Source organism: Triplophysa dalaica, chromosome 7, assembly GCF_015846415.1.
Source record: "Triplophysa dalaica isolate WHDGS20190420 chromosome 7, ASM1584641v1, whole genome shotgun sequence".
Lineage (NCBI taxonomy): Eukaryota > Metazoa > Chordata > Actinopteri > Cypriniformes > Nemacheilidae > Triplophysa > Triplophysa dalaica.
Genome location: NC_079548.1, coordinates 20,679,151 through 20,703,168, shown reverse-complemented (window position 1 = coordinate 20,703,168; position 24,018 = coordinate 20,679,151). Strand labels below are relative to the sequence as shown.

The window sequence follows — 24,018 nt, the reverse complement described above, 5'->3', positions numbered from 1 at the left end:
ACAGTCTTCTGTTAGGAAATAAAGACGTGTAAGATCTTGGTCAGATTCAAAGTCAATGCTTACTGAACCCATGAAAACGACAGCCTTTTCTTTATCTAAGCTTTAGCCAGCCAGACCTGAACTATAGGTCAGTGGTAAGAAGTATGAATACGGCTTTTGATCGCACATCCCCTCCCACTTCATGCCAACCACATCCAGATTCTTCCAAGTACTCCATCAGCAACAAGCAGAGCCTGTGTCCTGGATGAACCCACTTCATGCAGCCTGACTTTATAGACCTTAGTCAGAGCAGATGACACGTTTAAAGGGATGCTAATGAAAGGAAACCTATGGGGGATAGATGTACAGTCAGTTTGTGTTATATTGTCGTGTACCTGGATGTCAGTTCAGCTGACAAAACATGAGCTTTAGCAGAACACTGACTGGAACTGTTGGTCAGTGGTAAGTGACATGAATGGGGCTTTCAGTCGCCCATCCGTCCCACGTAAAGCCAACCACATCCCTAATGTTCCACCAGCAACAAGTAGAGCCTGTGTCTTGAAAGAAATTGTGAAAGCACACTTGTAAGAGGTCAACAGCTCAAACTCAAGACCTTAGTCAAAGTGAATGTCATGTTTCTGATGTAAGATTTACGCTTGTCCACAAATTTGCAGAGGTCAAAAATCTTGAAAAAAAGAGTTCTATGACTTTGACATACGGTGCAGTACATTAAATGGAATGTACAGTTACTCACAATCTTGTATTCCTTCACATCAAATTAAATATTTTCTACTCAAACAGCGGATTGTATACGATGGGAAAGATAACTGCTGATTGGGATTTTGGCATTTCTATGGAATTTCCTTGGAAATATGTTTACTGTATCTTTTTATTCTAATCTCTCGATCTCATCTAGTCATGTAACTGAATTGTCAGAACAGCTGACTATGTCTGATAGATTGTGGGATGTAGACTCATACCAGTAAGAATATAAGGCTGCATTTACAGTGCATAATGTACAGATAAGATATTTTGACACATATCCAATTTTCTGTACCAGCTGTTTACATTCACTTCGGACATAACTAACTTTCACTAATACCCCACCAGACAGTGCAATGCTGTTCTGGACAAATTGATCTGCGCTGTACTATCAGTGGAACATGGATTTGCTAAGCACCGTCTACCAGGTTCTCACGGATATCTGTGTGTGATGGTGGTGTGTCATTATATTCAGATGACCGAGACTAGTTTCGATGTCAAAGAAGAAGAATTGTTTGTTCTCCAAAGTACCACGAAGTTAAAAGTTCTTAAAAGAACCATATCTTTCTAACCTTTCTATAGTCTGAATAACTTTTTTTCCACTACAAAAATCAAAGGTTCTTCAGCTGTTAAAGGTTCTATATGAATATTTCTTCTTTGGCATCATGTTGCACAGTCTGGTTTCATTCCAACCCACCGATGGGTCAAAAAAGGGACAAACCCAACTGCTGGGTTAACTTAGTACAGAAAATATTTACATTTAAAACAACCCAGCATAAGGTAATTTTATAACCCAACAGTTTGTCCCTTTTTGACCCAACGATGGGTTAAAATAATGCAGGCATAAAGTGAACTTTTTAAGAGTGTTGGTCCTCAATTGTACCTATATTTGAACCTATATTTTTGTGAGTGCATGCTGTGCTGATTCATCTGCTTAAACATTATTAAGATAAATAACATATAAGACACTCAATCTTGACAACAACTGGTGAAACACCTGTATTTTTAGAACTGAATGAGGTGAATCAGGTAAATTTGAATTGAATCTCTAGATGTAGGTTAAATGATATGTGATATTTACAGTATAACCACATTGAAGCATAATAGATATTTTGCCGTTTATACCAATGCAACAAAGTTCAATATGTGCTTGACGCCTGTAATTTAGGTAGTGTTTACACGGCCCTTGCGAGGCTGGCCATTGTCGCCTTCAGGTTGCGTAATGGCTCATATGACAGGGGCTTAACGAATGGAGGAAGCAAACGCAATTATAAAAACAATCCAATCAGTGTGTGAATGTGGGCAACCACGCCAGCATATTCTAACCTCTCTGTTGTCATCCATTTGCACAGAAACGCAACCCCGGAGTCTTCAAACTTAAACGGGGTCTGCCGTGTCCAAAGTCACAGTTTTCGGGGGTAAAAACTCTGGAGTAGTGGTATAAATGTAGCAAGAGTTATGTGTTTTTAAAGGAAAACCTTAGTTGGCAGAGTAAATGTGGCCTAAGGCAAAGACAAAAGCCTTGTCTTTTTCCATGAACCTGTCAACATTAGTGGGTCTGCTGGAGCGGCGGTTGGGGATCAGGCAGGGCTGAGATCCACTGCACCCATTGACTTCAAAGTGGGGGTGTCAAGTCGCATTAGAGGAGATGAGAGACAGTGGACACAGAGAATAACAGCAGTGAACAGAGAAGCTCAAGGAAAGCAGAGCTGTTGTCTTAACTGACAAATCAGTCATGCAGTACTAAGACAACATCTCACACGCAGTATGGAGATACAGTATAGGGAGGGAAAAATGGAAAGTGGGAACGTGGTCTGGCTGCAGGTAGAGAGGATGAATTGGGTCAGAAGTCGACTCGCAGGAAGCAAAACATCCTGCCAGCAGCTCCAAAAAATCATGTCTCAACTTCTGCTGTGTAGGAATTGTTTGATTGGTTATTTTAATGATCTTGTTTTGTTACTTGTTGGGATGTCTGATCATGCTTCGGAACTGGTGATCAATTATTCACAACTGTGTGAATAAATGATTCCCGACGGACTTTTCTTCAAGACTAAGATTTATGCTTTGACCCAACAACATACCAAAAACATATGTTATTGAACAAAAGAAAATAAATATAAATAGTTTGAAGTCACCATGAAATCGAAACCGAGTATTGTTGTGGTAGAAATGCGAGGAATATTGTGTGTTTTCTAAATTATTTAACATTATCATTATCTTTTATAATATCTCTTTTCTGAATTGACTATATTGACAGTCCAATCGTGAGGCTTCATTCTCCAAAAATCTGTCCAAAAATTTCCAAAGTTTAAAATCAAGTCCCATCCTTCAGTTTCCTCATTCCACAAGCCATTTTACCATCGAAAATACCTCCAGAACTTACATTTTATTCACTTTAAAGAGAAAACTTTAAAATAAAATAAAAGGATACATTGAAGTTTATTAAACAACTCGAAAATAAAACAGGCGCCTTGTCCATATTGCTGAATAAATAATATTAAAGTTAAATGATTGGTATCGGCATAATTTGGCTAGCTTCCCTCAAGCGACAGATACATTTCATTAACAATACCGTTACGTGGACGCAAAGCTTTTGATACTAAAAAAGCTAATTTGGTTATTATAACTTTGCATAACTATATAGTTAGTTTTATTTTATTATTTGCATATTCAGGTGTGTACAGGATCATCAGAGCACACTGGTTTGTAATAGCGTGGGTTTTAACGTTACTCAATGAAGAACAGGTGTTGTTTTGCCATTTCTCGAATTGTCTTTGTCGGTGCATCCATGAGGTAGAATTGTCTGTTCAGACTGGCGAATTATCAGCAGGTGTGACCTTTGATCCCCGTCTATCTCACCTCTGTCAACACACCGTGCGGTTATTCTTCACTCATACACAAGGTTGAACGCTACAACTCTTCTTTGTCTCCTTCACCTGCTGGTGGACAGACAGGCCGTGTTTCTTCTTAAAAACAACCCAACCCTTGTCTCCGCACATCCAGCGATCAGCATCAGTAGATCTGTCTGCGGTGACAGACAGGCGAGACAGAGACACTAGTGATGAACGATCCACAGAAATTGGATAACAGGCATCTCCTACAGTAGTTGGAAGTTGAAACCAAGGGTGTTTTTCAACCTAGAAAAAAGTAACCACAGTCAGCTAAATATTTCTAGATTTCTAATCATTGTCATCAATTATTAATCAACAGTCAAACATTGAAAACAGCACAGGAATGTTTATTGATATAGAGTTATACATATTCAGGTTCTAATAAAAATAAATCTATAAAAAATTACAAATCCACAACCCTACTACTGAATGATGCTTGCCTTTAACATTCCACTGACCGCCTCTTCATCCACAGGCACGCAGCCATGCGTCTCCATACACACACACTTTCACTCACAAAAGTACTGCACATCAGACCAGGCCATTGGGTGTCCAGATGTTTCCTTAACGGATGAAAGTTAGAGAAGCTCCCTCGACAGGACGCTGGGGTCAGACTGGACCCGCACCAGAAACCATCCACGCTTCCAAAGGGTTTTCCGGCCACTCCACGCCACGCTTTGCCAATATTTGTGATTTACTCCCTCAGGATGTTGTGAGGGACTCGTAGAGGAAGCGTGAGCTCACATGCCTGTCATTAGGTGTGCTCCTCTCTGATAAGAGCCTGGTTGGAGAATAATAAATCTGATAACACTACAATTTCAAATGTGATGGATTGTAATGCTCAAAAGATGTGGATGTCAAGAGCTTGGATGCATGATTTGTAAATGTTCACGCTCACAAGGAAAACTTTAGGTTGATACTAAAGGGGCACATATTTTACATGTTTAACTGTTTATGTTATTTCCCTTATAGCCCTTTATGTTTATATGTCTGACCTAAAAACTAATTTTGTTGTAGACCTTTTTTGACCATCGACTATTTTTGCTACTGTTAATTTAAAACTATTTTATTACTTGAGTGTTTTTATGTCATTTTTATATACTGTATTTATATATATATATTTCAATAAATCTATGGTAAGTTGGTGACAAGTAATTGTTTGTTGGCAACACGTTGTTTAATTCTGACCATTTTAAAAGCATTATTGTTCCCCCTTAAGACTTGGTCCTGTATGACTAAAAGAGCTTCCTGGAGTTTGCCAAAATAACATTTTATTGACTATATTTTTAAGTTTGGACTTTGGATTATATTCACACGATTACAAGATTGATAAAAACATGTGTCATTGAGTGGATTTGAAACACTGTTCCAAGATGCCTGTCTGTGCCTGCAGGTGTAATTTGTTTTCCTATGAAGATTTGCTTTCTGTCGCCTCACATGTGACTGAATAGAAATAATAAACAAGGTGGAAAGCTTTCCACCTGAGAGTGAGAGAATACATGAAAAATGACACAATTACCTCAGTGTGAACAAAGAGTTCATTATCGGCTGTGGTGGATTTACGTAAGAAGGAGGCTTGCAGGACAGGAGAGAGACAAGAGCGCAGAAAATGGGGAATGAGGTGATAGTGAGGTGATGAGCACTTCTGAATTGCAGGCTTTGTTTGAAGATATATATCCTGGGATTTTCATTACACGCTTGAGGTGACGCAAGAAAAATCCTCTTAGCGCTGCCCATGTGATGTTTTACATGCTTTAACAAGTGTGCAACAAGGCAGAGCACACACATCTTATAGGGACAGTTCACCCAAAATTTTTAACTCACTCCTCATTTATGCACCCACATGCCATGCCAGTGTGATCACTTTACATTTATAAATTCAATTTTTATATATAAATCTAATATTTCGGGTTACTATTCTGTTTTAATCTGCACTTCTTTCCAGATTCTCTCCTATTTTTTTGTGTTAGGAAAGCAGATTTTTTTTACAATTGCTTATAGCATTTATATTGATCAAAACGGTTTTGTTTCAGAAACATACCTATAAGCATCTTAAATAGGCCGTAGAATTAAAGTCAAACACATCTAAACGCATTGGGATAAAATACCAGTATCATTTCTTATTTCTCAAAGGGAGAGTTCACCCAAAAATGGTTATACTCAAAAAAATACTCACCCTTATGTCATTTCCAACCTCTATGACTTTCTTTCTTCTGCAAAGAAAACCTCAAAAGAAGATATTTTGAAGAATGTTGGAAACTGAGCTATTGGTCATGTGTTCTTACCATGAATTTGTGTTGTAACTTTTCAGTTCCAACATTCTTTAAAATATCTTTTTGCTGAAGAAAGAAAGTCATAGAGGAAATGACATGAAAAAGTTGAAAAAAAAAATGGAAATGGAGAACATGGAAACACTGCCTGACAAGTTACACCAGCTGAATGACTGCCAAACAAATAGCATTACATTTGTTGTTTAACTTAATCACTGTTTTAGTTAACTGTTTTGGAAAACTTAAGCAAACAACCTGAGCCCTCCTCCAGCACACGTCTGTTTTGAGGCACCTGTCAGCTGTTTCTGTCTTTCTTCTTCACAGTTCACCTGCACTTACTCATGTCTGGTCTTGCATTGATGTCTCCGGTGATTAATGCGATCCAACAGGTGTTTGCAAAGAAATCCTCTCCACACGCTGCAATAGAAATGAGCCTCTTCTAGGCCTGCGGGCATTGTGCTGTCACTATTCATCCGCATGCAGGTCTCCTAAAAATCACCTGAAAGAGCAGCTTTTTTCATTTATTCAAAAGCACTGTATAGGACTAACACGGGTATGATCTTGTGGTTGGTTATCCTGAGAGTTTGTGAAGTTTTTTGTTTTGCTTGTGGCTGTGTGTGTGACTCGGAGCATGACGGCGTGTGCCGTCTGATGGTGTCAGTGTGTTAGGAGTGTGACTTCGTGTGCATGAGGCGGAGCAAAGTCCCGAGGCGCTGCAGCTATCAAACTGGCTAAGCGACTTTTTCATTTTTTTAAGGCTGTGACAATCCTCACGTCCCCATCATGCAGCATTGAATCAGACCTGCTGCGGTCGCTCTGTCACACATTCATTTCACCAAAACAGCAGAGCAGATGCCTTCATTTTCAGACCCTTTCGGTGTCCTACATGTCATACACACATGTTAACGTTTTTATTAAGCATCAATGCCATTTTGTACTTTCTTTACTGAACACTGGAAACTTAAAATGGCTAACTTTGCCAAGGTCTGTATTGGCACAGATCCCTTCCATGACATATCCTCTCCGTTACAGTTTCCACAGGTTATGTGTTTGTCACTTTGATGTTTAACGATACAGGCCTTGGCATATCACACTTGTTTTTCTGCGGGACAGCATATGACAAGTGAAGCATTTTGCAAGGAGTTGGCAGTGGTTGGCTCAACCTCCGGCGAGTATTTGTTCACTCACTTTTCATTAGAAAGAGGATCCCTCGCACTGACGCCAGCACATGAAATGATACGAAAATGTGGTCACATTCTATGTAAGGCTGACAGTGTTTACCACTTCCACAGAGTTCTGAAAAACCTACAAACCTCCAAGGAATGCACATTTTCAAGTGACTGCGGATGGATTCTGTCGAAATCTCTGCGTATTTATTTATGTGCCCTGCTACGTTCTGCACTCTTGGGATTTTTCTGCTTAGGTTAAATATGAATGATAAAAAGGAGCTAGGAGTGTTGGGTTTTTATCTTTCATAGATGTTTTGTGGTGTTAAACACTGATAATCCAATTGAAATGCCATGTGTGTTTACGTAAGAAATCAGCACTGTTGTGCAACAGTCAATTGAAACCAGAATGAAAATAAGTAGACCTAGTAAAATAATAGCTTATTTCTTTACTGAAATGACAATTTGAGAGCGTAATGTGGATCAGAGGAATTATTTTGCGTGACACACCACCAGGTACCAGTAATAGACAGATTGGTCATTAAATAGTTATATATTAATCATGATCTTATTGTAATGTTTTTTTTTACTTCCTCATTCAGAAGAATTACCATTATAGTCATTTTCTCTGAATAAGTGTTTCTTTTTGCATTTTGGCCAAAAAATTACCTACATGAACCAAAGGTTATTTATAATAAAAATGTGGATGTTTTTGGTATCCATAGATATTTTTTTATGATTATTTTTATGATTTTTATGATATGATTTTTAACTTTACAATGATTCATAAGAAAACTACTTCGTTTTGGAAACAAATGCTTTGAAAACGTTTGAATTCACCCAATTCATGTGGATTCAATTTTGAAAACGTATCAAATGTTAACTATGCTTAAAAACTACACCTACTGTTTTGAATGGCCAAGCATGCCAAGCATGCCAAACCATCTTTAAGAAACAATTGGATTCAAATTCACAACAAATGGGCTAAAAGACAATGAGCTGTTAGGATAAAGATCAGGGCTATTTCAAAACATTTCATTTTGAAAGCAGAAAGTTGAAGTGAATCTTTGAACTTGTAGTGAGATGAACTTGAGTAATCCCATTTGCTTCTGTCTTTCCACTAAAAATGAGGCTATTCTTCAATTTCACATCAAGAAACTATGATCTAGTTTCATTGCATAGATCCTTGATATCAGTGATGAGTAAACAGCCTCTCAGTGAATCTCAGTTCGCCCTTTCAAATGTATAACAGCAGCAGACTATTGTTTAGTTGAAAAGCATTCCAGCATATGATCTCTAAAAATGGAGAATAATTGTCCAAAAGCCCAAGAAGAGAAACTTTCACTTTAAAGTCTATATGGATCAGTCGCACAGAGCTGCTTCTTTCAGATGTAAAACATCCCTTTAGCCACACATCTGATGCTGTATCGGTAGTTTACAAACACATGAAATGACATTCTCTGATTTTTGTAAATTGTAAAAGTTAAAGTTTCCTTCTGACAAACAATCTTGAAAGCTTTATAAGGAATAACAAAGACCTTAAAGCACCAAGCTGGCTCTGAGGTCCTGTTTGTGATCTTAATCCATTTGTTTACAGTTCCTTAGACTGAACCGCAAGTGTACAATGAAATCACTGTTCTCCAAAATGTGTGTGTGTTTGTGTGTGCATGCGTTTGTGTGTGTTATCTGTCCTCTGATCTTCAGTAGGGCAGGCCGCAGAAACAGATAACATTAAGTACCAGATGGATAAGTACCATTTTTTATGTAGGTGTACATACTGTATATTCACACTTGAAATAAAGTGGTACCTCGATGCCATTCATTTAAAAAACAAAGAGAGTGAACAGAAAGGTTCATTAGATGTTAAAGGTTCTTTGTTGAACCAAAAGGTTCTTCTATGGCATCGAAGAATTAACCTTTAACATCTGATGAACCTTTTTGTTTCACAAAAGGTTCTTTGTGGCGAAAAGGTTCTTTAGGTTATAAAAAGAAAGAGATGGTTCTGTAAAGAACCTTTGATTAAATGGTTCTTTGTGGAACCAAAATGTTCTTCTATGGTATGAAAGAATCTTTTGGTTACACAAAGAACCTTTTATATCTGATGAACCTTTCTGTTTCACAAAAGGTTCTTTGTGGCGAAAAGGTTCTTCAGGATATAAAAAGAAAGAGATGGTTCTCTAAAGAACCTTTGATTAAATGGTTCTTTGTGGAACCAAAATGTTCTTCTATGGTATGAAAGAATGGATTAGTCTCTAATGGGGTAACTCTTCACACACCAGGGTTGAAATGCTGGCCATAACGAGGCCGGTCACGCAAGCTCCGTATCAAAATGGATACTCTGTAGATAGTGATCTGTGAAGAGGAAGAGCCCCTCCTAAAGATGATGAGTCAGACTAAGATAACTAATGTTCCACCATTAGCTGAACACCCTCCTAAACCCAGATGTTACCAATGTAGTGTTCTTTCTCTCAAGACATGTCAAAAATCTGGAGCAAAAATGACATTAGTTGGAACTTGAAATGGATGACTTATGCCAAGGGTGTTTGATTCTGTTTGATTTAGTTCAGAGACTCAAACCATAGGTTTAACTTAATGTATTTTATCAGAATTTTTGCCATAGAGACAGCTGTAACTAAAGTGGTGGTACAACCATAAAACAAAACACCTGCTTGAGCGAGTCTCTCATTGGTAGTGAAATTCTCTGGAGAGGTTTCTGGATCGAGTGACGGAGGGGGTTTATGGAAAAGATTGGGAGCTTGCTAATGGGTGACTGACAGCTTGAAAGCAATAAAAAGTCTGGTACACCACGACAGGGCGAGTGATATACAGCATACACACTCAAACACGGATGCAGAATGTCACCTCAAGCAGTTCCTATAAAATGCATCCATCGTGCATTGTTTAGATTGATGCGCGATAGAAACTTCTTTCAGTTCTTTCCATTCTTAAAGTATGCTCCTGTCAAAACACACAAATACCTATTTGCACATTCTTCTGCGCCGGCCTACTTAATGACAGTTTACCAGAAGAGATAACAGACGAAGCGTTGACTGCTCCATCGTGTACTGCGCTCTTCCAATGAAATATAAAAATAGCTCTTTGTCTCTTTACAAAAGGTAAACAGTTGTTTTTGAAGAATCCGTGAAGAATGTCAGGTATGCTTATAGATACTGGCTATGTGTCTGGGATATGCCAGGTATGCAATGCTTCTGTCCAGGTTCTATCATAGAGCTTCTAGAAACGTCTTATCAAACGCAGCTTGTCTGGCTGTGATTGGTGCCATTGTGAAACTGCGCTAACAACACGGCCTGTGAACACATTTGAATAGGACAGCTGGTTGGTTCATTTCCTCACTCATTGTTTTGGTATGTTTATGTCCATGAGGGCTTGGTTCTCATTTTACAGAGTTTCTTGTTACTTGGAAAAAATAACCAGTGTTGATGTCATACTATGATGCAAGACTCTCTCCTACCCTGATTTCCATGTTAACGCACAAACACATGCGTGCACATGTACATACACCTTGAGTGAAAACTCCACCTTTGCATTAGTTATTTACTTCAGGGACCGGCCGTGCGCAGCTCGTGACTCATTCCCTGCATGCTATTAGGCAATAACTCAGAACCCAAAACAGCCCGAACAATATGCTCTTACTCACATGACCAACTTGACTTGTTTGTTTGTTTTTAAGACACTAAAGCATTTAATCCGTTTTGAGCTAAAGTGTGTCATCGTTTTATCATGTTTAAATTGAATTTAATCTATGCATGATTAATATTCAGAGACAAATGTCAGTTTGGTTTCCTTGAATCTTAAACACTGGTATGCTGTTGCACAATCATAACATTGATTATTTTTACTTTGTGTAGCAACACCAAATGTGTTTTTTTTTCTGACCAATGAAAGACATTTTAAGGAGCTCATGCCATATAGCAGCAGCGTAGCAGAGCGTATCGGCTCTCCCTTTTTTGCCAAGTGGTTGATATCCTTAGGACAACATCATGTCTGGGACAAAATGGAAATCAACCAATCAGATTTCAGAAATAACATTTAAAGTTTATTTTATGATTAATCCTAAACAGGATTAGGTGCATCCAGACCATTGTTTTCACTTAACATTTCCTTCTGATTTTAGGGGTAAGTTGTGGTTAGTGTTGGGGTTTGGTCTGGGTTTGGGTTTTATTTTAAAAAAAGTTGTACTTAGGTCAACAAAATATGTTGTACTGAGGACATCAACCACATTGCAAAAACAGGTTGAGCATAGCCGATCTATTCCTCCAAGACCAAATACCAACATTTACATTTATGCATTTGGCAGATGCTTTTATCTAAAGCGACTTACATTGCATTGTATTATACACTTGTTTCTGACTATGTGCAATCCCCTGGGATCGAACCCATGACCTACTGCCATGCTCTAGCCACTGAGCCACAGTTTAGCTGTGACTTACACGTACACTACCATGCTAAATCCTTCCGAGAGTTGTCATGACAGAAATAGTTTTATAATTTTAATCTATAAAACATCCATGTCCTTCAAGACCTGTGCCGTGAAAATTTTATAAAAATGCCTGTGAGTTATTGTCAACCCAGCGTTGTGTAAAAAAGGGACAACCCCTTCAATTGGGTTCTAAATTAATTAAGTTGTGAGGTCAAGTATAAACATTTTCTTGTTTAATTTAACCAAAAGGTTGGGTTTGTCTCTTTATGACCAAACGCTAGGATGTAAATAACTCAGCATTTTTTATAGTGTGGTAATGATTGGCTAACAATAAGCAAATGAACTATAGCAACCAAAACACTTTTGTGTTACCACCAATACAGCCGAACATGTGTGAGCCAGAGACTGATCCTACATCAGCTCTGGAACTGGTTTTACAATCTATTCAAACACTTAATCCCACACTGACGTGAACAGGCAAATCTCTCAAAGGAATAAAGCGAATTTAAGTGAAAACAGAGGGGACTTGCTCTCAGCCAAAACACAAAATAACCTAATACGCTAAACAGAAATCAGAGGTTTTAATTGTGAGGTGTTTTGAGTTTTGCTTGGCGATTATGAAACCTGAGATGACCTGTATTTATTAATTGTTTATGTATACATATCATGTATACTGGAAATGGAGATCTGCTTGTCCTCTTACAAGACATACATATACGTGTGTAAACAGACATGGATGGGGCATTATACGGGAAACATCTGCAGGTGTCTCTGCAGGAGTTGTGCCTCACTTGTCCTGACATGCACACTGTTCTTGATTAAGGAGGAGATGTATTATTATCTTGTGAGCCAGCAGTGTGCCTTTATCAAAACAATACATCCATCATTTGTTGTGAAACCAGTGTAACTGTCTCTGAGATCTCAAGTCTGTCCTGTCTAACGAGTTTTACATTGTAATTGAGGATGAACAAGGAATACAATTTTACATTTCATGTAAAAAAGTAGATGATTGTAACATAAATTGTACTGTTCAAATGTTACATATCTTGTTTTAACATAAAACGATAAAGAAAATTGTCTCAATTTATTCAAGGTAAATTTAAACCCTTATTGAGACATTTTGAGGAAATTTCAAATTAATAGATTGAGATTTAAAACGTGAACCCTGAAGTCATGAATTGATCCCACGCTTCAAAATTAAATGCAAATATCATTAATTATATTGCAGAATTAATTTTATTACGAAAAAAAGTAAAAAAAAAAGCTTATAAGCACAAACGTGCCACGGTGTAACAGATCATCTCAGTGGGAATTGTTATGGAAATTAACCATAGTTTTGCAACAGTTTTACCAAAAACAATATGGCAATATAGTATTTGAGTAGAACCATGGTTACCACAAAATAGCCATGGTTTTATACAAAACACATTTTCAAACCATACATGTAACCATGATTTTTTCCAAAGGTAATAAATATACCAAAAACATTGTTTCTGCGTATTAACTGCAAAAAAACATGTTTACTTTTCGACTAATTTTACATTGCATTTGCGCATGCGCCAGTCAGCTGTCTCTGGCCGTGAAACGCGGTTTTGACTAGAAGGGATACAGCTGTAGCTCCACTGGGCATGCGCACTTCAATTCCGCATCATTTTTGTCACGCTGAAAACAGTTGATAAATATTTTTTTATTAATGTAAGGTTAGGTTTAGTTTAGGTGCAAGTGTGTTTGCGTGTGTGCGTCTATGTCAATGTGTGTAAGTATGTATGCATTGCGTGTGTGTGGAGCATTTGTATGTATTTTGTTGTTTTCACCTTTTACTTGTTTTTACAGGTATATGCCTTTAGTTGTTTTTCTTGTATTCAATGTGTCTCATGTACAGCTGCTTTGTAACAATGAAAATTGTAAAAAGCGCTATATAAATAAAGTTGAGTTGAGTGTGGGCATTATCTTATCTAATTTATTGTAATTATATTGCGAGATTTTGCAACACTTCCGGCAGTAGCCGTGAAAAGCAAAAGAGTCCGAGCAGCAAATCGCTCAGCAGCTTCTCCACAGCAAAACAAGAGCCCTTCAATGCGCATGCGCGCTCTTCAAAGTTCAGTAAGCGGCTCTACTCGGATTCCTCAGCGCGTCACCGCAGACTTTACTCCACTCAAGTAGAGCTGCTCACTGAGCGCAACATGGAGTGAGTGAACGCGCGTCCCGGACTTTCGGCTCTTTAGTAAATTCCGACCGTATAAAGTGAGTCGATACTGAAGAAAAACACGATGTAGTGAAAACACCGACATTGGACTGTTTGATTTGGTGCCTGTGAAGCAGATCTATATAGTTTCGTGCTGCTGGGGAGAGGCAGACAGCGCCGGGACAAACATGCTCTCGCCGTTCGTGGCGTGTTTGCTGTCGGTTCTGGTTCTGTGTCGGATCGCGCGCTCTCAGTACTCGAGCGACCAGTGCAGCTGGAGGGGCAGGTGAGACGCACTTCATTTCCTTTATCGGTGCACGTTTTATTATATATTATGTAATTTGGTCAAATGTATTTCTTACTCTTAACATTTCAGTGAACGAGTTAAAGTCTTAAAATGAAAAGGAAACCAAGTTCTCATAAGCACCTGCAACATTCAATAACTTGCTTGTAAAAAGTTGTACGTTGTTGTCATAGTGGTACTGGTAGAATAATTAATATAGGACTAATGTGTTTTTTATTTTTGCATTATTATTAGTCAGTATAGTCAATTTTGTATAGTATGGTTTTTATTGTAGCGTTTGTCTACAGTAATATGTTATTTTTTTACCTGCTGAAATTGTTATATATATAACTTTTCTTCGAAAGAATAGTTTACTAGTTTAGATTTACAGTACACTTATTTCCATACTTATAGTTAGCTATAATGGGTAAAACTTTACAATAAGGTGCTATTTGTTAACGATGAGTTACTGCATTAGCTAACATGAACTAACAACGAACAATACTTCTACAGCATTTATTAATAATAATTCGCGTTAATTTCAGCATTTACTAATACATTATGAAAATCAAATGTTCTCACTGTTAACATTAGTTAATGTACCATGAAGTAACACAAATAACTGTATTGACTTAAACTAACATTGATAAGGATAAAACTAAAACTAAATTGTTAATTGTTAGCTAATCTTCACCAATGCATTTACTAATGTTAGCTAATAGCACCTTATTGTAAACTGTTAGCAAAATGTGTTTGAACAAACAAATTAGAAGAAATAATTCAATACACTGCAATACTGGTGACCACATTTCAAGGCTTTTTAACAGTTTGGTGACGCCAGGAAATATATAGAGCTTTATAAGTCCAATAACAATCTTATAGGTCAAGGTAGATTTGGACAGTCCAACTATAATGGGCAATTGTATTTGAAGGTTATGTTGTTTGTCTGGGTCGGTGATAAATCTTTAACTAATGAGGAGTTTTGTTGATGCTTCAACATAACTTCGTCCTTGTTATTATTCCTCAACAATGCCTCCCTTCCTGCAAAAAAATTCCTTATACATTACATATTTCTGGCCTCTGTAGTCTCTTCACAAAAACAAGGGCAAGCGTGCTATATTCTGGGTGTGCGGCTGTATAATCTGGTGTTGATTTGCCAGGTCTGAGTTCAGCCCGAATTTCAAATGCTCTTAATTAAAGATGAGTCATTATAAATGAGGAGCCTTCTGCATGTGAGTCTGCTCTGCACATGTGTCACCTCGGGTCGGTTACCCCGGCAGCACGTGATGTACAGTCCTCGCCTCTCATTTTGGTAAGCCTTTTGCCCGGCCCGAAATCATCTCTGATTGCAGAACCGCTGCAGGGTTTATAGGCAGACGGCTCGTTTTCTGCCTAACTGACTGGGAGCCACAGGCTCGAGGCGCAGAACCGCAAATTATGTCTAAAAGTAGAGGAGAGAGGCTTTTGTGCGGCCATTGGACAGCGACAGGGCTGCCGCCCGGACATGCAGCTCCTCGTCTTTTTGAGGAGTTGAAAGCGACGAGAGTGCAGTGCGTGACCTGCATTTGCACTTTGCATGCTCCCGGTCCGGCTACTGTCTTTGCTCTTGCGATGGCTGTGTGTCCAAGGATCCATTGACTTAAGTTTCAAGAATCCTGCTCGAGGCAGTATGCCAGTGTCGGATGTTGCCAGAGAGTTGGAAAGAAAAACGGTTGATGTTTGAATATGTGTGTGCGTACGTGTGCACGTGACGGGTCACGCAGCAAGCCTTGCGCGTGGGTCTTAACACCTTGTGTGAAAGGACATTAACTTCATTCTTGAGGCTCTGAGAAAAGCTTTTCTTTGATATGGGCTTCAGCTTTGGACTCGACTCTGGCGCGCTAACCGTTCCGAACAATTGCCCCAATGTTTGAAGTTTCCTTCACTGTGTTTCGCATCAAAAGGCCACTAAAGTGAAGCTGAAAGAATATCCAACCGGTACTATTTAGGGGATTACCCTTGTGTGAAAAGTTATCACATGCTGTAGAATATACGTTAAATACTCAAAAATCTGGTTAGCTTTAAAACTCTTCAAAACTCTCACTTTCAAACTCTCTCTATTGAAAAATAAGAACCTGTTATTTCATCCAGTTGCAAAACAATATCTATATGCAGTACATTATCTAAATTATGAAACAATATATTGGCAAAGCAATTTTTCACACTATCAGTAATGTATAGAAAATGTTAAGAAAAATGACCAGTTTGATGTTCAATTTTAATAGTCATGATATGAATTAATAACATTCAGAAAGTTAAGAAGTATAAATTCAACTCCAGAATCGGCATTGGATAAATTTTCTCTAATCTGATTGGCTACCCAGGTCGACGCCCATTGTTATTGTTAAATATTTTTGCAAATCCCAGAATGCATTGCGATTTTACAAATAATTTAAGGTGAAATGAACGAAACATTAAATAGTATCAAAAATAAATCAATTTAATTGGAACTTTATTACTCTATTAAAACGTAATATTTAGTAATTGAGCATTATATTGTTCAGGCCAATAAATCATATTTGGCTATTTTGAGATATTTGAAATTGGCTGGAAAATGTGCCACTGGGCCAATGTGGCATCTGTCCTTCAAAAGCCTAAACCAGAGATATTTTTGTGCTTTGAAAGATTACGTTTTTAGCTAAGTAACATACTGAAACCGCATTTTGGAGTCCTCAATTTATAGATTGGTACATTTCTGCCATTTCAGTTTAATTTCTTAAGTGGTTTTATTTTTGACATGCGTGTTGTCTGTTGGCAGCTCCTTGTTTGTAACACAGCTTTAACTCTCTTACTATCTTTATTTCTTCCCCTCTTTGTCTTCTTTTAGTGGGCTGACCCATGAAGGACACACCCGGGATGTGGAACAGGTGTATCTCCGCTGCGCCCAGGGTTTCCTGGAGTGGCTTTACCCCACAGGGGCCATCATCATCAACCTACGGCCCAACACAATGTCCCCTGCGGCCTCTCTTCTCTCCGTCTGCATCAAACCTTCCAAGGAGTCCAGTGGAGCCCACATCTACCTGGACCGGCTGGGGAAACTTCGAATGCTCCTCCGTGAAGAAGATCAGGCCGAGGGGAAAGTGCATTGTTTCAGCATCCAGGAGGGGGCACTTTTCATCGAGGCCGTGCCTCAAAGGGACATCAGCCGAAAAATCACATCCTTTCAGTACGAGCTGGTTAACCACAGACCAGGAGCAGATCCACATTCATTGTCTGGTACGAGTTTATGGTGTCGTCTTTAATCTTCAGATAAAAGCATCTTTGAAGAATTGACAAAACAAAATAGACAAAATGATTAATAAAAGACACACTATGATGATTTCATTGTGGTCTATAAGGGGAATTGTTTTATCTGGCAAAGAATGAAAATACATGAGCACACATTGCTTAAACTGTGTTTTTTGGTTTTCTGTGAAATACAAAACAAGCGTAATGTAGCGTAATACCAAAATTGTTCAAAAGTACCACAAATGATCTTCAAGCTTTGTTCAAAGCTTTCTTAAACCATATGTTAGCTTTGTGTGAGGACCAGACCAACACTTAAGTCTTTAACTCCACCCAAAATTATACCGTACACTCAAAATCGCATATTCAATTGCATAAATCGCAATAAGTATTATTATTAACTTTCCATGGCACTGGTCACGGGGAGAAATGTTTATTTGTGCACTCCATGGTGAGGGTTTGTTTATTTTTAATAGCGTGCTGCAGCCAATATTTTCATGCCCGCCAACAGATGATATCTTCACCTCAGGAAACGTCCACCCCTCTGCGATGCTCCGAGCGGTGGATCTCCGTTCATATTTGCACTGGAAAGCGATACTGATTTAAACCTTGTTTGCCATGTGATAAACATTGGCCTTTCCAGGACGTGTGGCACGGCTCCACATGTTTCACGCTGGGACACCATGAACGCCCCGTTTGCTTATATCAGTGAATTACTCTGGAAAAGCAGTCCACCTTTTAGAAATTAATTTTCAAGCGGTGCACCTGCCAACAACGCATAACTGAATGGCCTCAAGCGATGTAGATGCGGCTCATAACGGGCCTGTTTTTCTCCTCCAAAAAAAGCTGAGGTATAATCCGCCGCGTTTTTCCCTTCGGGGGGGGGGTGCATTCATAGCTGGCATGAACATCTGGCTTGGATAAACAAGAGCGTGTATTTTTGAGGTTTAAAGCTGCGTAACTTTAAACAGTTTCTGGGCTCGGCGTCTGTGTGGCATTACTGTGTGGTTTGATGTTGCCAGTGATGTCTGTGCAGATTGCTCTGAAGAGCTTGTGTGTTTGCACGTTTGGCAGGATGTTGCGAGTTCAGCAATCCGAGCAGGCAAATCTGTAAATTGACCTGTTTTCCTTTTTACCCGAGTGTTTTTTTTTCTGCTCTTCACCTCGAGAACGCTGACCTGCTGTGCTGGAATCGAGTTGCTTTCCATCATTGTGGAATGTGTCTTAGACCAGCTGTTGGGAGGACATATTATCTCCATCTTTTTTTCCGACTCCCTTCCTCTTCCTTTACTTCCCAGTCTCTCTTGCTTTCCCTCCCTCACTTTTTCCTTCATTACTTTTCTCTCCATGTCTCTGAAGTGGTTGGGATGCGAGCGAAGTGGCATATGAATCTTTCCTCTATTAGCGTGGAATGCAGAGGGGACCAGATGTAGCAGGGACACTATCTTCCCCTTTGGCCTTGCCAGCGTGTGAAGTGGTCGCAATCCCAGCCGCGTTGCATTCATGTTGAGGTTGCTGACTCAGATGCCAGTCTATTCCTGCGGTTCTGTTTCAACTTTTGCATGTGAGCCGCCAAAGGCGTTTGAAAAGCCCAACTGGAATTGAAGTATGGCTTTTAAGTTGGGGACGTGAACGCTAGCAGTAAACGTTCGCAACGATTAGTTCTGAAGGATCACCATTTCTGAAGCTTAGGCTTGTGCCAGCTGTTGCAAAGTTGATTTTTTGGATGACCTGTGGCCCCGCCGGTGGTGCATTGCTCCTTGTGTTGCAATAGAGGTTGACCTCTCGTCTGCACTTCTCACACAGAACTTTTACAACAGTTTGACTAGATCCACCCAAATGTGAAGGGTCAGAGTCTACAGTTTTTTGAAAGACATTTGTATTAATGTACTTTCGTACCAGTTGCAAGGCATCAAAACCAGATATTTAAAGGAATGGTTCAAGAAACAAAGTCATCATTTATTCACCTTTATGCTGTTCAAAACCTGTACATGACTCTTTCTTCTGTGAACGCAAAAGAAGACTTTTTTCAGACATTTTCACCTTTAATGTTAAAGTTTGGATTTTTCACATGAGTGGAAGATATTCAATTGATGTTTTCTCGTGGGTCCTTCCACCAGACCGACTAAACATCTTAGCTAGCTCCAGATCACACCCAAACATGAGCATCGTCCTCACCCTACTTATCCCAACCTCATAAACCCATAAAACACCCATAAACCCTTTCACCCAGCAACCTGAATCGACCGATCACACGTTCAGCTACAGCTTTGCACAAGTGTAATGAGTTTGAGACCCTCCAGACAAACCGATTGCTAGATTATATCTGAGGGGTGCGGCCTGAATGACCCTGAAGCTGCGAGACCGCTTCCTGATTTATTTGGAGAGAGAAAACCTACAGATCAAAGCCGACACGCTTCTGCCAGTGTTTGGGTTACACTGATTGCCTTGAAAGTCAGAGAATGTTTTTTTTCTTGTCATGTGTCGCTATGGGTTGTAAAACAGTACAAAGTGTTAGTCTCACCGTGGGATGTTGGCACAGGTGGAAGTGTGCTGTGGGTGAGTATTTCGGGTGTTTTACAGGCCTAAAAGTCCCTGGAGTTACTGGATCGTGTTTGTTTTTCTCTCAGATGGTTCTCGTCTGTGTTGGGGTGTGAGGACACAGTGTATGTTTTCTGTAAAGGGGAGAAGGTCGTTATGCGTCTCCCACTACCCACGATAACGTCGGCCTCCGTGCAGTCAATAAATAACCATCTGCAGCAGAAATGAATTGTGCCTTTGAATAATTAATGTGTAGTGGGAACACGTGGCGGGTTTTGATGCATCAGTGTGCTTTAGGACTACTACGTCTGCGAGATTACTAAAAATAACATGCTGTTTTATTCACAAAGCATGCAGTTGGCTCTTGTTTTGCTGCATTAGTGTGAGTGTTAAGTGTGATTATATCTGATTTGGGATTCTGATCTCTTTACAGGAGCCTGCCAACCCTGTACAGATGCTGAGGTCCTCCTGTCTGTTTGCACCAGTGACTTTGGTAAGGAAAGCTACATCTGGAAAAAAATTCAAAAAGTCCTATTGAAATTTCTATAAAATGTTCGAACCAATCCTAAATCATAACGGTCAGGATACAAGAATCACTTAGATTTTTTCTTCTATTGTTTTGTTGGTTTTCAAAAGTTTTACATAAAAGCTACTTGTATGTTAATATTTACGTCCATGAGATAAAATTAATTGATCAAGCATTATTTACCTTTTTGATTTTTCATAATAATAATAATAATATGTATATGTATAATGTTTTAATACTATTTACAATGTTATTTTTGTAAATATATTTTGTATATAAACATATGATAATTTTTACATTTAATAACAACATTTCATACAATTTAATGGTGATGTCTAAATGGGCATTTTTATCATGTTGTAACTCACAATTGTCCTATTCAGAACTCTGTTTCCCAAAAGATCCTTTTTTGAGAATTTGATATGGTTATAAATAACTTGTTAAAAAATAATGCTATTAATAATAATAATAAACATTATTTAATGTCTCTCTCTGCTCTTCAACAGTGGCGCGGGGTAGCATTCTTAGTGTGTCGCAAGAAGAAGATCAGACCTCTGTCACGGTGTCCTTGAGTCGCCTTTACAGACAGAAAACGCAAGTGTTTGTGTCAGGGGGCGGCCGAGCCAAACGCTGGACGGGCTTCGTGAAGATGCCCAGCCAATGCAGAGTTAAACCAGGGGACGGTGAGTTCCTCTTTACTGGAACCGTGCGTTTCGGGGAGGCCTGGCTCAGCTGCGCCCCGCGGTACAAGGACTTCCTTAGGGTGTATAAGGACGCACTGCAGCAAGGGACCAACCCATGTCATTTGGACACAGACTGAATTCTTTCCCAGAAACCGCACGGTCCACCCTATCGCGAGGAACTCTGACCTCGCGGGCAGCTGTTTTTAGAGACAGGAGCGGTTATAGATCTGCAGATTGCAATAGCGCTTCAGAATCTGCTCATGTGCTGTCCCAGCATTCCTTGAGACAGCGACTCTCGCTCTTAAAACATGCCGCAGAGACAACTGAAGTCAAGTTGGACTTGAGAAGCCAATGACGATCGACTGGTCTTAAGACATTTTCTCGTGTTGTTGTTTCTCTCACGTCGCAATGTAGCAAACCTTGCTGTTGAATGTGTAAAAATGTGAAAAGAAAATTCTAAAATGGAAGTCCCTGATGCTTTGTAAAAAGCTTGTTGTACAGTTTTGCAGTTGTTTCTATGACAGAAATATATTGAAGAAAAGCCTGCTTTTTATTTTTTAAGGAAATTTTTAAGTGCAATTCCTGCCTGTGTTTTGTCTCCGGGCTGTTCAGTTACAAATGTGTCTTTCCAAGGATTAAACGATTTTTTTCTCTTTGGAACCAAATCATGTGCCTGTTGTTTATGTAAATGAGGTCACACTGCAGATCTCTGTCATTCGCTTTCAACTATTTCATCTGTGAACTCACTTTTTTTTATCGCTGTAATGATTTGTGGTATCAGATCCACAACAAAGTGGATTATTATTGAACAGTTTTCGTTGACACATTTCACGAACAAACAATCCTGAAACGTTTCCTCCTCACACAAATTGCTTTTGTCAGTGTTCAGCCTCATGTTTGTCATTATCTCGCCATCCTCCCCCTTTCCAGTTATTATTAAATCAAGAAAATAATGCATAACAAGCTTTATTTGTTCCGCATCGTGCATGATTCACTTCCGTCCAGATTCCCTTCGAGATACGCCGGGTTTTGTCGGTGGTTGGTCTATTGGCCAGTTCCATATGAAATGCATTACTCGTGGTTTTCCAGGCGTGCAGGAGAGTTATCATTCATTGGAGGCAGACTGGGGCAGATTCCTCTCCACGGGTTGCTGTGGTGCCCAGGGAGGCGCTCAGTCAAGGTCAGAGTGAAAGGACTCTTTGTGTGCGGCGCGCTGGGCTCCGGTCTGGGAGTGTGAGACTGCTTCAATAGAGCTCTGTGATGCCACGCAAAATGGAGGAACAGACCACGTGGGCTATGAATGAGACCGCTCCAGATGCTTGTGGCCTACTTTTAGGCCGTTGATTTATTTAAATGTATCGAATTGGTAAAAAGGTCTTTATTTCAGTTTTCCTTCTAATTCAAAATGTTGCTTAGCTGCTCCTCATTGCACTGACGGAAACACACCCATAACGTCTCTCCGTAAGTGGCCGCGAATAGACAATTGCTTTTCCAGGCCGGTCTGTGAGCTGAATGGAGAGTCTGAATTCCAATGGCAGCAGCTCTGGAATCGCTCACTGGGAAATGCAAACAGTGTTCCCATGACGACGGCACCGTGCGGCAAACCCTCGTATGAGGTGAATGAGAAAGAAAGCAAAAGGAGCGGTCGGCCATTCGCACCGGGACTTTACGAGCGCCTCGTTGGCGGCGCGTTGTCTGGGTACATTCTGACCACATTTGGCATCCTGACCGACTAAGTTTGGATCGTGAAAGAGGTTTTGTGGATAAGATAATACCTCGGAAGGAGACACTGACCCCGATGCAAGGCCATATTGGCACTATTGTTGATGCAGACTTGTTTATAAATTGGGGAAGTGGAACCTTGTTTCCATAGTCACCAAGATAAAGTTGCGATGTGACCTTCTCTAAAACTGAGACTTCATCACACTTATCAGTTCTCCTGAATCTAAATGTTGAGTAAAACTAGCAAACGGTACTTGCCGCCCAATATTCATTTTGAATTTCCACGATACGTTTTGAAAGATTTTAGTTAAGTTCGTTTTGACAGTCTTGTTTTTGCAAGGACAAAATATTCTTCTGCATAAACAAGCAGAAATATCTGCAAATCGGTAGCATCAGCAGAGCAATAAATAGTACTGTGGGTACTTTCCAATGACAGAAATAAAATGCATTTAGAGTTTAGTAAAAATAGCCGAATTTGGACTTGTTTGGCCTTTCATACTTTCCACAAATGTATCTTAAATTTAACTGTAAAAGTCCATAGCTTTTACAGAGAAAAAATGTAGAAACTGCTTAATATTTTTTCCAGTATAACTCATCGATGAAATGCTTTGTTTTGAGTAGACACGCTGCTTTCCAATTCGCCTACTATGTTCTAAAAGTATGTACTTAGTGATTTTTATGGGAAATTACATACATTTTAGTGCGTAACTAAAGAGTTAGCAAATACATACTGACATTCCAACTTTTTCTCATTGATTATTTGTATGTAATATTTACTGTATCATTAAATATATTAATTAATTTATGCAATTAGTTTATTAATTCAGTGATTTATTTGATTTATTGTAGCATTACTCAAATACTCCCTTTTACAGTAAGTTTGGTGAAATATCCATTGTTAGTGTTCGTGGTTCTACACCTCGAATTTTCACTGTAAAGGTCTCATATAGTCCGAAATTTTTCAATGTTTTTTTCCGTATTTTGCGCTCGCTTGAATTGTAAAAACGCCTCTCAAAATGCTTGCTACGAAAAACGCAGATGATGACGGACGAAAATATCGGAGGCAGTGCCTCTATGTGATTGACACAAAGGGTGGTCGTATTTATTTTTTAACGGGCAGAAATTTTTGGACGTAAATTTCGGACTCAATGTACAATGGCCTTAAGACTATACGGGGTACTTTTTGAATACTCATTTCAACTGATTTGGGACACACTAATTTGCCTGTTAAATACTATATAGGACAGAAAGTATGCAAACTTGGACATAGGATGGATTTATTTTAAGGTGAATGAAAATGAGTCT

General features: G+C 39.2%; 1 protein-coding gene across 1 annotated transcript; it reads left to right on the top strand.

The window, feature by feature from the left end:
• The first annotated feature begins 13,561 nt into the window (after positions 1–13,561).
• On the top strand, positions 13,562–21,955 carry metrnla (meteorin like, glial cell differentiation regulator a). Its single transcript, XM_056752756.1, has 4 exons — positions 13,562–13,980; positions 16,844–17,232; positions 20,216–20,275; positions 20,815–21,955. The coding sequence occupies exons 1-4, from the start codon at positions 13,883–13,885 to the stop codon at positions 21,126–21,128; spliced, it is 861 nt and encodes a 286-aa protein (XP_056608734.1). The 5' UTR covers positions 13,562–13,882; the 3' UTR covers positions 21,129–21,955.
• Positions 21,956–24,018: the final 2,063 nt, after the last annotated feature.

Bases quoted from the DNA above. Each gene is read 5' to 3' on its own strand.
- metrnla (XM_056752756.1), top strand. From the start codon at position 13,883: ATGCTCTCGCCGTTCGTGGCGTGTTTGCTGTCGGTTCTGGTTCTGTGT. The intron at 13,981-16,843 runs GTGAGACGCACT...GTCTTCTTTTAG, and splicing joins CAGTGCAGCTGGAGGGGCAG to TGGGCTGACCCATGAAGGAC. The intron at 20,276-20,814 runs GTAAGGAAAGCT...GCTCTTCAACAG, and splicing joins TGTTTGCACCAGTGACTTTG to TGGCGCGGGGTAGCATTCTT.